Source organism: Dermacentor variabilis, chromosome 10 (assembly GCF_050947875.1).
Source record: "Dermacentor variabilis isolate Ectoservices chromosome 10, ASM5094787v1, whole genome shotgun sequence".
NCBI lineage: Eukaryota > Metazoa > Arthropoda > Arachnida > Ixodida > Ixodidae > Dermacentor > Dermacentor variabilis.
The window spans coordinates 118,170,571-118,187,137 of record NC_134577.1 but is presented as its reverse complement, the minus strand read 5'-3'; the positions used below and the strand labels follow the sequence as shown (position 1 = coordinate 118,187,137).

The 16,567-nt window shown below is 43.9% G+C and overlaps 1 protein-coding gene across 2 annotated transcripts in view; it reads right to left on the bottom strand.

Moving 5' to 3' along the window:
* Nucleotides 1-432: 432 nt before the first annotated feature.
* Nucleotides 433-16,567, bottom strand: part of LOC142560907 (receptor-type tyrosine-protein phosphatase mu-like) — a 101,480-nt gene continuing 85,345 nt past the window's right edge. For both annotated transcript variants that reach the window (XM_075673321.1, XM_075673322.1), the window contains exon 13: nt 433-694. In XM_075673321.1, coding sequence (XP_075529436.1) covers nt 617-694 — 78 coding nt within the window. In that variant the 3' untranslated portion in view covers nt 433-616. The remainder of the gene's footprint in view (nt 695-16,567) is intronic.

Below are 16,567 nucleotides of genomic sequence, written 5' to 3'. Positions count from 1 at the left end.
ACAGAGTGTTGGGAGGCAGCTGGGAGGCAGCTCTCAGAAGTTCAGAGTTGGCAGACCAGCTCTGGGCCGTCCGGCAAGCCGAAGATGCCGCCCGAGTCCAGGAACTTCGAGCCGCCGTCTGAGGCCACCACAACCAAAACTGCCGTACCATTCCTTTTAATAAGGTGTATTTTTTTTTTACCTTTCGAAAACGTATTGACTGCTTCTCAGTAACAGAAACACATTTCGAGGTGCGTAATATTTTGATTTTCCTTCCGCAGTTACTTTGCGTTTGGACAACTGAAAACTTAAGCAGTAGGTCTTCGTATATGACAGGGATCATTGCGCACATTTTGCCGTGAAGCCAGAAAAAAAAAAAACGAATGCACAAGTCATGCGACAACACAACGTGTTTGCAGCACTTATGCTTGTGTAAATAATGAAACATAGAAGTACAGTGAAGAATCTTTATGCAAACAAAATCAACACCATTCTTGCGGTTTCTGCTGCGATGCATTTCTGTTACGAAAAAAAAAAATATTGCAGCAATCACGGCGTCTACTGAAGGGCTGAAGGTGTTTTCCTGCACACCACACTCTAGCTTAACACGTCTGCAGGAACAACTTCAATAAAAATGTCAGCCGCTGAAGTTGGAGTAGGAGCCGAAGGAGTCAATAAATCGGCGTGCGACCTCATAGCAGAAGACATACTGGTCCTGAAAAGCACAAGAGGGAAGAATTCAGTCACACTATTGCAACTGTCGAATGGGCTCTACTTCACTGAATGGGCAGTATGCAAACTTAGACGTTAGACAGTTTCCTAGCCAGCGTTGGCAGACAACTACTATCGGAGGAAGCTATCCTCGGCCCATGGCCTGACACTGCGATTTCAATGCGTGCAACAAAAGTATTGTTAAGTTCCTGCAGGACACCAAGCTCGACGAGCGGCTCTAGCGAGGCAACTTTCTCATGTACATAAGCATTCACCACTTCTCCCTTATCATCATCATCCATCCCAATACTTTCACTCCCCTTCCCTCTTACCCAGTGCAGAGTAGCAGACTATAGAGCGCACTAGCTCAGGTCGACCTCTCTGTCTTTCCTATCCATAAATTCTATTCATATCTCAAGTCTCAGGTGGTGTAGCAAACATTGAACTGCTTTAATAGCTATTTGAGTGAAGCTTGATTTGATTGAGCTTGACTGATGTCACAGTGAATTTCATTAATCATGGGTGAAGTTTTTAACAGACAGGTGGCAATAGTTATGCTTATTTATTTTATGCTGCTAGCCTGGATACCACGGTTTAAGCAGGAGTGGGCGTGCACAATTGTTCCGCTGGCAGAACTATTGAAACATATAACCTCACAAAGACATACTGACATAATAAAAGACAACTGAACACAGGGAAAAACACTGCATTATCTACAGTGAAATGCATCATCATACAATTAACACAATCAGACAAAATTATTAGCACCGGTTCCTCAGTGCATATAAAAATACCTCGAATTTTTCACTCTCCATAACATGAGCTAACAGACAATATCACTAACTCATTGTTTCCGGAACAATTAATTTTTGGACGTATCAGTGCGACTTATAAAATCTACAACTTTTATGTGCGTTATGGGGTTTTACGTGCCAAAACCACTTTCTGATTATGAGGTACGCCGTAGTAGTGGACTTCAAAAATTTGGACCGCCTGATCGAGGTTCTCTAACGTGGACCTAAATCTAAGTACACGGGTGCTTTCGCACTTCACCCCCATCAAAACGCGGCCGCCGTGGCGCGATTCGATCCCGCGACCTCGTGCTTAGCAGCCCAACACTATAGCCACTATGCAACCACGACAGGTATCTACAACTTTCTTAGGCCGACAAAAGCGCAGTGCACATTCAAATGCTGGTTTTATATACAATGCCTTATTAATTCCAATTTTATCATGAGAGACGAAATAAAAATTTCAGACTTTCCGTGTTTCTTCTTAGTAGACCTTCAGGTTCCGCTTTTTTAAAGAGGAGTGAGGGTGACGTCTGCAAAGCCATAACAATTACATTCAAATCGGATAGATTTCCTGTGAACCATTTCTAGTTTTTTTTGTTAAACATAGTTAAAGGATCCCACACTGCAGCTGCGTATTCTAAGGACGGTCTAATAAATGTCTTGTATGCGAGAAGTTTAATGTCCGGTGTGGCATTTCCAAGCCGCTTTAGAAATCCGAGCTTTTTATGGCCATTTTTTCGATCTCCCCGACATGATCATATCATCTTAGGACAGGTGTCAATATTATTCATGTCCAGAGATTTTTGACAGTGCCTCATCATTGATGATGTAAGTAAACAAAAATGTTTTTTTTTCCGTGTCACTCACATTGCGACTGTTTTTTGTAATTGTCCTCTGCCAATTTGCACACAATGTGTGCAGTATGGCTAACGCTGTGTATAAAAATTCATGATCACTGGACTGCGAATTGCTTGATAGCATATACAGTTTTCCGCAAAAGACTTGTTTCTTTACAAATAAATATTGCGCAATGTTATTGATAAATAACAGGAAAAAACAACGGTCCTGAAATAGAGCCTTGTAGAACATCGGATGTCTCGGGGGAAGAGTTTGAGCTTACACCATTGACTGTTACGCACTGGCTTCTCATAGAAAGATATGCTGCTATCCACGCAAGTCTTGAGTTGTTTTTCAGAATTGGTGTGAGTTTAGATATTTATTTCTAGTTACTGCTATAATTCAAGGCTTTTTAGAAGTCTGGTAATGTCTATATATTAGGCTGCTGAAATGAACCACTGCTGCAAGGTCGTGGATTGTCTAAATGAGCTGGTTTACCGTTGAGAATCCTTTGCGAAAGCCATGTTCATGGGAGGTAATTATGTTATTACTGTCAACAAAACGGTAAGATGGTTAAATATGATACGTTCAAGAGCTTTTGCACTAGAAAATAGCAGGGAAATAAACCTGAAAGAGGACACAAGCGAGTGAGCGGTTTTAGGTACTGGTGTAATCTTAGCATGCTTGCAATCGTTGGGAAGCTCAGCACGTGAGTCTTTAAAATTCAAGCACAGGTATTTGGCACTACATTCAACATACCTTATAAGGAAGGCGTTGGGTATAGCATAAAACCCTGGCTATTTCTGGGAATCTAGGTTAAGAAGTGACAGTACGCCTTCTTGGGAGAGAAACATCCTCGATAGCTATGATTTTGTCATAAAGGGCGAGATCAGTGGTAAGGTAATTATGACACGTTAAACTGAGCATAAATAATCATTCAATGCTTCTGCTATTTGTCGCTTATCAGTTACAACTTCGGTGTTTACTGACATGCTGGAAACTGGACGTCTTTTGGGCGAAAAGTGCTGTTAGAACTTATTCGGTGACATTAGAAGAGAATTCTTCAAAACATCGGTTTGAAACTTTCTTTCACTTTCTTCAAATAGTCTTTTAGCTTTATACGCTTCTCAGTTGTCTTGTCTATGCCAGATACTGACGGTCGAATCTTTGTTCGTTTTGTTGCCTTTTTCAGTTTACGTCCTAGGTGCACCACTTCTTCCGTCATTAGGGGTTCGATTGGTTTAGTACCTTGCGCTTATGGGGGAACAAAACTATTAATACATTTAGTTACCAGGTCTTTGAAGAAGCACCACAATTCATCGGCGCAACACTCATATTGGTGAAGAAGTTTTGAACAATAAGAAAAAATCGCCTGAAAGGTCTAGAATGTCCCGGTCAGTAGCACGCGAAAACACCGGTACCATGCTCGTCTTTTATCGGACTTCTTAACAAAGCGTGGCTGGATGGTTAGAGACACTATTTTATAGCCTGAAATTTTTATTATTTATTTTTAAAATACCTTACAAGGCCCCTACATGGGGATTGAGTAAAGGGGGCATACAATCAAGTACATACAATCTAGTAACAACAATAACAAAAGAAAACAGCAGCCAAGTGCACTGCCTAAAAGTCACAGAAACATATTAGCTGCATAAATCTGCATATGAGTACACTAAAAAGGAACTCTATAAGCTTGTAACAAACGTATAACTGTGCAAGAAAAAGTAGAAAAAATAACACAGAACAGTGAGTGTGATTATAATGGTTAACACGGGTTAAGCGAGTTCAGCGAGTGCGTGAATTTTTCACGGTCAGTTTCCGCAACTATGTTGTCGGGGAGGTTGTTCTAGAGCCGAATGGCACGTGGGGTTGCAGATGAGTTAAGTGCTTCTGTTTTACCATAGATGCGCGTGAAGCTGTGATGATTGTATAATCTGTGCGACGTGTGCGATGACGTTTCTAGGTGTAGGGAACGTTTGTTAGTGTGGTGGGCGTATTTATGAAATAATGACAAAAGGGCTATGTCGCGACGATTACTTAGCAGTTGAAGTGAAAGGTGAATCTTTATTTGAGTTATGCTAGAACGGTAGTCATAATTTCAGGAAATGAAACGTGCGGCTCTATTTTGGATTGATTCCAGCATGGTAATTAAGTCATTTTGGTGGGGAGACCAGACTGGAGCGGCGAACTCAAGTCGAGGGCAAACAAATGTTTGAAATGCCAGTTTGCGGATAAGTGGAGGTGAGTTCCGAAGGTTACGTAGCAGGTCACCCAGTGATCGAGAAGCACTGGCACAGATGGTGGTAATGTGAGAAGCCCAGGAGAGGTTTGTTGAAAGATTTACGCCTAGGTATTCAAATGATGAGGTCCGAGATAATGGGACATCTTTACTATAGTAAGAATAGTCCAAGTTAGTGCGTTTGCGGGTGAAGGGCATCACATTAAATTTTGATGAATTTAGAGTCATTACCCAGGTGTCACACCAATTAATAATTTGGTTAAGATCATTTTGGAGGATCAGGTGGTCATCGGAGGTGTTAATAGAACGATAGATAATGCAGTCGTCAGCGAAAATGCGCATGCATGATGATAAGTTATTGGGTATGTCATTAATGTATATCAGAAAGAGTAAGGGACCAAGAACGCTTCCTTGTGGTACACCGGATGAAACATCTGAAAGGGGCGAGGAGAAGCTGTTCGCGAAAGAAAACTGCTGCCTGTTAGAAAGAAAATTTCGAAGCCAGGATAGAATTAGTGAATCAATTTTTAATGATAATAACTTAAAAAAACAGGCGACAATGAGCTACGCGGTCAAAAGCTCTAGAAAAATCCAGAAAGATGCTGTCAGTTTGAAGGTTTGAGTCCATGTTAAAATGTAAATCTGTCGTAAATTCAAGCAGTTGCGTTTCGCACGACAAACCTCTCCTGAAACCATGTTGATTATAAAAAAAGAAATTGTTCGATTCTAGATGTTGGTAAACATGAGATGCAGTTATATGTTCCATCATTTTACAGCATATGCACGTTAGTGATATTGGTCGGTAGTTCTCAGCTTAGTTTTTGTCAGCGTCTTTGAAGACTGGTATGACTTTGGCTGTTTTCTAATCTTGGGGTATCTGACCTGTCATTAAAGATTGATGAAAAACGTGAAATAAAAACTTGCTAGATACTGATAGTGTATTTTTTAGTCATCATCATCATCATCATCAGCCTAGTTACGCCCACTGCAGGGCAAAGGCCTCTCCCATACTTCTCCAACTACCCCGGTCATGTACTAATTGTGGCCATGTTGTCCCTGCAAACGTCTTAATGTCATCCGCCCACCTAACTTTCTGCCGCCCCCTGCTACGCATCCCTTCCCTTGGAATCCAGTCCGTAACCCTTAGTGACCATCGGTTATCTTCCCTCCTCATTACATGTCCGGCCCATGCCCATTTCTTTTTCTTGATTTCAACTAAGATGTCGTTTACCCGCGTTTGTTGCCTCACCCAATCTGCTCTTTTCTTATCCCTTAACGTCACACCCATCATTCTTCTTTCCATAGCTCGTTGCGTCGTCCTCAATTTCAGCAGAACCCTTTTCTTAAGTCTCCAGGTTTCTGCCCCATATGTGAGTACTGGTAACACACAGCTGTTATACACTTTCCTTTTGAGGGATAGTGGCAACCTGCTGTTCATGATTTGAGAATGCCTGCCAAACGCACCCCAGCCCATTCTTATTCTTCTGGTTATTTCAGTCTCATGATCCGGATCCGTGGTCACTACCTGCCCTAAGTAGATGTAGTCCCTTACCCCTTCCAGTGCTTCGCTACCTATCGTAAACTGCTGTTCTCTTCCGAGCCTGTTAAACATTACTTTAGTTTTCTGCAGATTAATTTTCAGACCCACCCTTCTGCTTTGCCTCTCCAGGTCAGTGAGCATGCATTGCAATTGGTCTCCTGAGTTACTAAGCAAGGCAATATCATCAGCGAATCGCAAGTTGCTAAGGTATTCTCCATCAACTTTTATCCCCAATTCTTCCCACTCCAGGCCTCTGAATACCTCCTGTAAACATGCTGTGAATAGCATAGGAGATATCGTATCTCCCTGTCTGACGCCTTTCTTTATAGGGATTTTGTTGCTTTCTTTGTGGAGGACTACGGTGGCTGTGGAGCCGCTATAGATATCTTCCAGTATCTTTACATATGGCTCATCTACACCCTGATTCCGTAATGCCTCCATGACTGCTGAGGTTTCGACTGAATCAAACGCTTTCTCGTAATCAATGAAAACTATATATAACGGTTGGTTATATTCTGCACATTTCTCTATCACTTGATTGATAGTGTGAATATGGTCTATTGTTGAGTAGCCTTTACGGAATCCTGCCTGGTCCTTTGGTTGACAGAAGTCTAAGGTGTTCCTGATTCTATTTGCGATTACCTTAGTAAATACTTTGTAGGCAACGGACAGTAAGCTGATCGGTCTATAATTTTTCAAGTCTTTGGCGTCCCCTTTCTTATGGATTAGGATTATGTTAGCGTTCTTCCAAGATTCCGGTACGCTCGAGGTTATGAGGCATTGCGTATACAGGGTGGCCAGTTTCTCTAGAACAATCTGACCACCATCCTTCAACAAATCTGCTGTTACCTGATCCTCCCCGGCTGCCTTCCCCCTTTGCATAGCTCCTAAGGCTTTCTTTACTTCTTCTGGCGTTACCTGTGGGATTTCGAATTCCTCTAGGCTATTCTCTCTTCCACTATCGTCGTGGGTGCCACTGGTACTGTATAAATCTCTATAGAACTCCTCAGCCACTTGAACTATCTCATCCATATTAGTAACGATATTGCCGGCTTTGTCTCTTAACGCACACATCTGATTCTTGCCTATTCCTAGTTTCTTCTTCACTGTTTTTAGGCTTCCTCCGTTCCTGAGAGCCTGTTCAATTCTATCCATATTATAGTTCCTGATGTCCGCTGTCTTACGCTTGTTGATTAACTTAGAAAGTTCTGCCAGTTCTATTCTAGCTGTAGGGTTAGAGGCTTTCATACATTGGCGTTTCTTGATCAGATCTTTCGTCTCCTGCGATAGCTTACTGGTTTCCTGTCTAACGGAGTTACCACCGACTTCTATTGCGCACTCCTTAATGGTTCCCATGAGATAGTCGTTCATTGCTTCAACACTAAGGTCCTCTTCCTGAGTTAAAGCCGAATACCTGTTCTGTAGCTTGATCCGGAATTCCTCTAGTTTCCCTCTTACCGCTAACTCATTGATTGGCTTCTTGTGTACCAGTTTCTTCCGTTCCCTCCTCAAGTCTAGGCTAATTCGAGTTCTTACCATCCTATGGTCACTGCAGCGTACCTTGCCGAGTACGTCTACATCTTGTATGATGCCAGGGTTCGCGCAGAGTATGAAGTCGATTTCATTTCTAGTCTCACCATTCGGGCTCCTCCACGTCCACTTTCGACTAACCCGCTTGCGGAAAAAGGTGTTCATTATCCGCATATTATTCTGTTCTGCAAACTCTACTAATAATTCTCCTCTGCTATTCCTAGAGCCTATGCCATATTCCCCCACTGACTTGTCTCCAGCCTGCTTCTTGCCTACCCTGGCATTGAAGTCGCCCATCAGTATAGTGTATTTTGTTTTGACTTTACCCATCGCCGATTCCACGTCTTCATAAAAGCTTTCGACTTCCTGGTCATCATGACTGCATGTAGGGGCATAGACTTGTACCACCTTCAATTTGTACCTCTTATTAAGTTTCACAACAAGACCTGCCACCCTCTCGTTAATGCTATAGAATTCCTGTATGTTACCAGCTATTTCCTTATTAATCAGGAATCCGACTCCTAGTTCTCGTCTCTCCGCTAAGCCCCAGTAACACAGTACATGCCCGCTTTTTAGCACTGTATATGCTTCTTTTGTCCTCCTAACCTCACTCAGCCCTATTATATCCCATTTACTACCCTCTAATTCCTCCAATAACACTGCTAGACTCGCCTCACTAGATAGCGTTCTAACGTTAAACGTTGCCAGGTTCAGATTCCAATGGCGGCCTGTCCGGAGCCAGGTATTCTTAGCACCCTCTGCAGCGTTAGAGATCTGACCGCCGCCGTGGTCAGTTGCTTCGCGGCTGCTGGGGACTGAGGGCCGGGGTTTGATTGTTGTATTCATATAGGAGGTTGTGGCCAAGTACTGCACCAGGGTGGCCAATCCTGCTCTGGTGAGAGAGTGCGTTACCGGTTCTGGTCACCGGGATCAGGCCGCACTCCAGGCCTGTTTGTGCAATTTTCTCAACACACGGTTTTTTTTTTGTATTTCCCGGAGGAGAATTGCGCGGCACCGGGATTTGAATCACGGTCCTCTTGCACTGGAGACGGGTACTCTACCGTCCCCGCAGGAGCTGAATTAAAAATTGGAGAATGGGGTTTTGCGTGAAAAAAACCGCTTTCTGATTATGCACGCCGTAGTGGAGGACTCCGAAAATTTCGACCACCTGGGGTTCTTTAACGTGCACCTAATTCTAAGTACACGGGTGTTTTCGCATTTCGCCCCCATCGAAATGCGGCCGCCGTGGCCGGGGTCCGATCCCGCGACCTCGTGCTCAGCAGTCTAACACCATGACCACTGAGCAACCACGGCGGGTCCCGCAGGAGTTGTACGCCTCATTTAACCTACAGTGGTGCCCTATTTGATCAGTCAAGGTGGACCAATCTGAGCTCGGTTATACCGCATGGATGGCACTCGGCTAGAGAACCTGGTATTTATGACCTGCACATGTGTGGCCACACATAATTGAGGATATATAATTTTTTTTTAGGAGGGTTTCCGCACAGTGATAAAAGGAAGGAAAATACCTTAAAAGAAAGAAAAAAAAGGAAAAAAAAAGGAACATAACATGTGATTTGAACTCGTGATCCTTCAATGTTGCCCGGAAAGGTAGCTCAGTCGGCTGGTTCGTCAAGCCAGCGGTTACTTTCAAGCGCTATAGCTCCGGCTCCGAGCCTCATACTTATGTGGAAAGGGGCTGGTGTTGTCCGCGACAGTCGATTGGAAGGCATAATTTCTTGGAAAAATGGCCGCCAGAGGAGCAGCGTGAACTCGAGCGGCTTTAGAGACTAGGAAAACTGCCTTAAAGTATTTAGACTTAAGGGGAAGCTTCGTTAACAAACTATAACACGGCAATCAGCACTCGAATATAATTATAACCCTAATAATAATTGTAAATATTCATCTCATCTATAGGATCTAAAGCGCGCGCTGTTTCTTGCCTCTGCGTGTAGTAGTTAAGAGAGCCAGTTTAAGGGCGGAAAAGAGGGAAGGAAAAGAAAGCAAACTTGCAGCGCCGTGGTTTTAAGGCGCAACCGTGGTAGAGAAACGGAAAGGCGATATAAGCATGCGTGGCCATGATACGCACACGACAAACTGCCTTACAATATTTAGACTTGAGGGGAAGCTTCGTTAACAAACTATAACACGGCAATCAACACTCGAATATAATTATAACCCTAATAATAATTGTAAATATTCATCTCATCTATAGGATCTAAAGCGCGCGCTGTTTCTTGCCTCTGCGTGTAGTAGTTAAGAGAGCCAGTTTAAGGCCGGAGAAGAGGGAAGGAAAAGAAAGCAAACTTGCAGCGCCGTGGTTTTAAGGCGCAACCGTGGTAGAGAAACGGAAAGGCGATATAAGCATGCGTGGCCATGATACGCACACGACAAACTGCCTTACAATATTTAGACTTGAGGGGAAGCTTCGTTAACAAACTATAACACGGCAATGAGCACTCGAATACGACGAGAGAAATAATTGAGACGTGGAGAATTCCCTTGAAATAAATCTGGTTTGCGAGACAAATGCTTGTATGTATTGAATCTCTTAAAAGATGAGGGGGGAAATATGCGCTCACCGAGAGGGCATCGTCAGCACGAGACCACCACCAGGCTGGAGAGCATCGCGGCCGGAACGAAGCCTCCCCTCTCCGCCGGCCAGGCGTGGAAAACGCGCTTTCCGATCGCTCAAGGTTGCGCAGGAATAGTGTAGCTCTAGCGTCTAGGAAAAGCTTTAACAGGTGCGAGGACGGCACGCATAGCGTGTGAAGCTAGCCGCCGGAATAGCTATCTTCGAGAGCTATTCTATATTATATTATATTATACTTCGAGAGCTATGACTGATGCTTTTCTATATATATGTATTCATCTCATCTATGCGATCGCATGCGCGCGCTGTTTCTTGCCTCTGCGTGTAGTAGTTAAGAGAGCCAGTTTAAAGGGACACTAAAGGTTACCAGACACTCAAGTTAAAGTTGTATAGCAATGTTCTAGAACGTCTAAGGCGTCAATATAATCGCGAACAGAGCTTTAGTAACCGAGAAATTGAGGTAAATGCATAACACGATTTGAGACCCCCAGCAACATTCCGGTACTAGCCCGATGACGAAAGGACTCCTCATAATTTGTGTTACTAATACTCAACTACTCGTATTAAAAATATCATTTCATTCGATTATAAGACGGAAAAAAATGCTATTTGTCTACGTCTATTTGTTTCTAAGAAAAAATAACATTTTGACGTTGCCCTTCAGTAATATGGGTGTTCGAAAGGTTTCGTTTTCGCTCGAGTCTGCGCGCTCGACTCTGCGCCGCGCACGCTTTGGAGTTTCAGTAGTTTCGTTATCGCGTCGTGCTGTGAGGGTTCTGCTGGCTCGCGAAACTTTCATTTGGAACAAGCAGCGAGAATGCCACGTCCATGTGATGTCGTGGGAAGCCCTCGTTGCTTTCCCGCTCCGGAGAGCCGGTGTCGAGGCCGCCGTCGTAGTACGCAACGACGCCGGCAGTGCGAGCCCTCAGCAGCAGGTCGCGCTCGTCGGTGCTCAAATCGCTGAAGTTGAGCCCACCATCGCGAGCCGATCTGTCGGTGTCAGGGTCCATTGCGACGAGCGTCGAAGTTAGCGTCATAGAATGAAGTACCAGCTTATGGGCGTCTTGCGCTGGAGTTTGAGGTATAGTAGCGGCGCCTGGTGGCGGTGCGGGAAACGACATCTGGGTCGTGCCAGCTTGGGTCGTATTGAGCCCTGGCTGTGGCGAAGCACGTTTCTAGGCCGAGTTTTGCGTCGATTCGCACATTTTTATGCCCTGTTGCGAGTGCGAAAAGGCTCATCGCTTCTCATAGACCACGCCGACCACGCTGCGAGCTCGCCGCAGCCTATAGTTTAACGAAAACGGACTCTCCGTGTGCCGTGGGACGTAATGTGGGACGTAATTCGTTTCTCCTTCCGCTAGCCACCATACTCTCGCTTTCGCTCTGCTGTCGGCTCTGTCTTGGCTCTGTTTCTGGCCGCGCGTTCGCGTTTTGCGCAGAAAAGCCGTAGCGCCGTCTGCGGACGCCGTTCTACTCATCGATGGCGCAACGTCACTATGAGACCATGATGTCAGTACTCCTCGATCGGAGGGCGGGCGATTTGAACTGCGCTAGAGGTACGCGGACGCTTCAGAACGCATTTTCTCTTAAAATAAGTCTCTCCTTGGCACGAAACAAGCGTTTCGACGTTTCTGTGATGGTATTTCAACAGTCCACGTTGACTTAATAGTAACCTTTAGTGTCCCTTTAAGGGCGGAGAAGAGGGAAGGAAAAGAAAGCAAACTTGCAGCGCCGTGGTTTTAAAGCGCAACCGTGGTAGAGAAACGGAAAGGCGATATAAGCATGCGTGGCCATGATACGCACACGACAAACTGCCTTACAATATTTAGAATTGAGGGGTAGTTTCGTTAACAAACTATAACACGGCAATCAACACTCGGATATAATTATAACCCTAATAATAATTGTAAATATTCATCTCATCTATAGGATCTTTTTAGTATTTTTTAGTAATTTAGAATTAATATTGTCAATGCCTGCTGAAGACAAAACTTTCCAGTTATTTATAAGCTGAAAAATACCATCAATAGTAATGTCAAAAGGTTCCATGTACCGGTAATCTAGGTCTGCAACAATGGGCAAATTAGTAATACTTTCTTTCGTGAATACGAATGAGAAAAATTTATTAAAAACTTGAGCGCACTCACTGTTAGGAAGAGGAATGTTGTTTTCTTTATTGTGTAACGAGATGTCATTAGTATTGCTTTCAGGAGATAAAATTTGCCAGAACTTTCTGGGATTAGATTTGAGGAGTGAAGGAAGGTCTTGGGAAAAATATTTATTTTTGGCTACATTGAGAGCGGAGCAGTAAGAACTTAAACAGTTAAGATAGCTTTCCCAAGCTGACGGGGTGCCGGTTCGTTTTGCAGTTCTGTATGAACGTTTCTTTTTGTTTCTGAGTAGATGAAGGGACTTAGTGAACCACGGTTTGTTTTTGTCTTCAGTTATTCTGATTAAAGGAACGTTCTACCAATGCGAATAACCTATCGCTGAACATGACCCAGTTATTATGAACAGACCTGGTGCGGAACGAATGTTGAAAATGATGCTCAAGAAATGATTCTAGCTCAATGAAGATTACTTCATAATTTCCATTGTTCTACTTAAGACACCTGTAAATGGTAATGGGATACTGATGGATACATTCAGTAATCTGTGGTCACTGAAATCATCCGAACATGTTACTTCTTCGATAGTTTCTGGGGCGTTAGTTAGAGACGTTAGAGCCACGGGTAGGTTCTTTAATGATCTGGAACAGATTATAATCTAATGTTAGGCTAATGAATTCTGCCATAATAAATTTGCACATCTGGACTACGGCGGCGTGTGCCTCTGCTAGCAAGAAAAATACGTAAATTTATGCTAGAGTCGCTTTGAATACGAGTGGGCACTTTGCCAACTGCGTCAGATCACGGAACAGTAAAAGATCAAGAACTTGAGAGTATCTAGAAACCCTTCTTCCCAGTTAACCACGTGAAAGTCAAAGTTACTACCTATTAATATGTTGAAAGCAGTTGATCTACAAACTCGCCACAACCATTGGGTGGACGTTAAATAACCCCGATGACAATATTGAGCTCCTCTAGGGAAGCTTTAGAAAGGATCACACATTCGTTTCCCTTGATGTCGGGCTATGACATCACGCATGGTGATTCTTGGAACGATGGCGCCGCCGCGGCGGGAATCTCTGTCGGTACGGCATATCGCGTAGCCCGGTGGTGTCATTTGAAAATCATTAATATTGCAACCAAGTTTCTGTTATTGTGAGCACATGTGGCCTGTGCGCCAATGCTACACTTTCTAGGTCGACAGCTTTGCATACAAAGCTTCAGGGGTTTATGCTCAGACACCGAAACTGTTTTGTTTCCTCGCTTTTACGTCACTGTATATCACGATGCCTGCTGCTGCGCCGACGGAGGGGAATCTGTCATATGAAGACTGTCCCATCCATACATTCGAGCATCAGTTTTAATCGTGTCATATGTTAGTATCCATTTGGCGCCTGCTTTTCTGTTGTCGGACGCACTATCTCACAAGTTCTTACAGATTTGCCCAGTGACTGCCGAGAAGTTCTCTGACACTGAAAGATTGATCTCACTGGTCGCTGTTGTTTTGGATTCAGTCTGTAAAGCTATATATTCTTGTCGCTCAAAGACGCCTGCGAACACATAGCTCTTAACAGCATAGTATTGATACATGTGTTTGTTTATCTTTCTCGGGTGACCACTTTTCACCGGTTAACAAAGGTTAAACGTTATAGCTTAGCGCAGGACCCGTCTACATGTATCGGAAGTTTTTCGAATGTTATCGATAGTTCTATCCATTGTCGTCATTGAAACTTGTATAATCTGATGGTTTGCGCGACGCGAGTTGTGTAGTACCTCCTGGAAGACATGCGGGCACCAGCGATTATTCTAGAACCATCGATGACTAACGTATAAAAGCCGACGCGTTTGCCCCGCAGATCAAATTTCGGCGATCGCCGACTGTATTCGCCGCTATCGTTGTGCTTTCAGTGTAACTTGCTTTTGTGGACACAGGTTTGCCGAATAAAAAGTTGTTGTTCACAGTTTCACTGCTCTGTTTTTCGCTTTCACTACTGCGTGACAATATCATAATTTCTTCCAGCGCTTTTCATGTGCTGTGAGCGATGGAGCCGAGAAACCGTAACGGTTAGAACCATTTATTTTGACGATCAAAACACGGAGCAGTTTTTCTTCAGCTGTTCTCGGCGTTTTGTTCTTCTTCTGGCGCTACATCTCCATAGAGCGCTAGTGTCCGCTTAATATCATGTGGATAAACCAACTTTATGGGCCTCTCAAGAAACTTGTTGTCCGGTTTCTTTAGTATGCAGATGCTTAAGATTTGATCTTTACCTGGAGGAACTGCATTCCCCACGCAGATTTTCTAAAAGGCTCTTGGATTTCGTACTCAAAGTAAGATGTCAGCTTTCTTTCGTTCCTGCTGATATATCTTAGCTGGCTTCATTCTTGCATCCCTTATTTCTTTTATGTACTCGGAGTGTACGCTTAAGAAAATTCTTTACGTAGCCTCTACATTTGTTGAATGTTATGATCCCATTCATCGCTGATGTCTCTTCCCACTTTTCTCTTTCCACTAATAAGGTCCAAAGCAGTTAAAGGAGTATGTTCTTCAGGTTTCGTCGTAAATGTAGGTTAACGGTCGGTTATTGATGATGCATGATATTTGAGGCGGTGGCGTGGAGCAGAGGTAGAACATCGGGCTTCTAATCTGAAGGTCGTAAGGTCGAATCTTCCTCCAGTACACTAGATCTCTAGGCTTGCAGTGGCGCCTGAGACCGGCAAACGATGCCGAGAGACAGTGGGGCTGTACTAGTCCTGGTGTAACCAAATTAGGAAGGCCCACTAAGCTTCAACAAAAGAGGTTCCCTCACCGGCAAAGCAATTGACCTTCCTGGTTCAGTATTCGGCCACTCCCTCCCTCATGATTCTACAATTAACCCATCGCCCTCAGTCCCCAGCAGCTGCGGAGCAGCTGACCAAGATGGTGGTCAGACCTGTAACGCAGCAGAGGGTGCTAAGAATCTCTGGACCCGGAGTGGCCGCCACTGGAAACTGACCCTGGCAAGGCTTAACACCCGAACTCTCTCGAGGGAAGCTAGCCTAGCAGGACTCTTTGAGGAACTATCAGGCATTGTTTGGGATATCATTGGCTTTCGCGAGGTTAGAGGAACCGGTGAGGCCTATACAGTGCTTACTAGCGGCCACGTCCTCTGCTATAGAGGACTCCCAGATAAGCAGCTGTGCCCGGTAGGACTTCTCATTCATAAGGCCATAGCGGGCAACATTGACGAATTAATGTTAATGAGAGGATAGCAGTAATCGCTATAAGACTTAATAAGAGGTACAGATTAAAGCTAGTACAAGCCTACGCTCCGACCTCCAGTCATGATGACGATGTAATAGATCAGTTTTATGAAGATGTGGAATTAGCGATGAGAAAAGTGCAAACTCAGTATACTGTAGTAAGGGGCGAATTCAATGCAAAAGTGGGAAAAAAGCAGGCTGGTGAACAAGCAATTGCAACTACGGCACCGATTCTAGAAACACTAGAAAAGAGATGTTGGTAGAATTCGCAGAAAGGAATGAGCTGCGAATAATGAACACCTTGAGAAGACGTAGCAACGAAAAGTGGACCTGGAAAAGCCTTAATGGTCAAACAAGAAATGAAATTGATTTAACACTTTCTGCCGATCCCAGCGTAGTGCAGGATGTAGAAGCAATAGGTAGGATAAAGTGCAGTGATGAAAGGTTAGTGAGGTTTCGGATTTACCTCAATGAGAGATAAATAGTAAAATTAGTCAAGAAGAAACAGGTCAACCAAGACGCAGTAAGGGCGAAAGCAGACCAATTCGGGCTGGTGGTTGCAAACAAATATGCGGCTTTAGAACACAGTGATGAAGATGACATAGAGGTAATGAATGAAACCGTAACTAGGCTGGCTTTAGAAGCAGCAATTGAAGTGGGATGTAAGGCACCAAGACAACCAGTAGGAAAGCTCTCTCAAGTAATGAAGGACTTAATAAAGAAACGACAAAGAATAAAAGTGTGCAGCTGAAAGATCAGATTGAATTCGCCGAACTATCAAAACTAAGGAACAAGGAAAAAGTACGCGATTTTGGAAATTATAATGTGAGAAAGACTGAGGAAGCAGTAAAAGACGGGCGCAGCCTGAGATCAATGAGAAGGAAGCTTGGCATCGGACAAGCCAATATGTATGCACTGAAAGATGAGCAGGGTAATATCATCAGCAATGTCGAAGATATAGTAAAAGCAGTGGGAGAATTCTATACTGACGTGCAT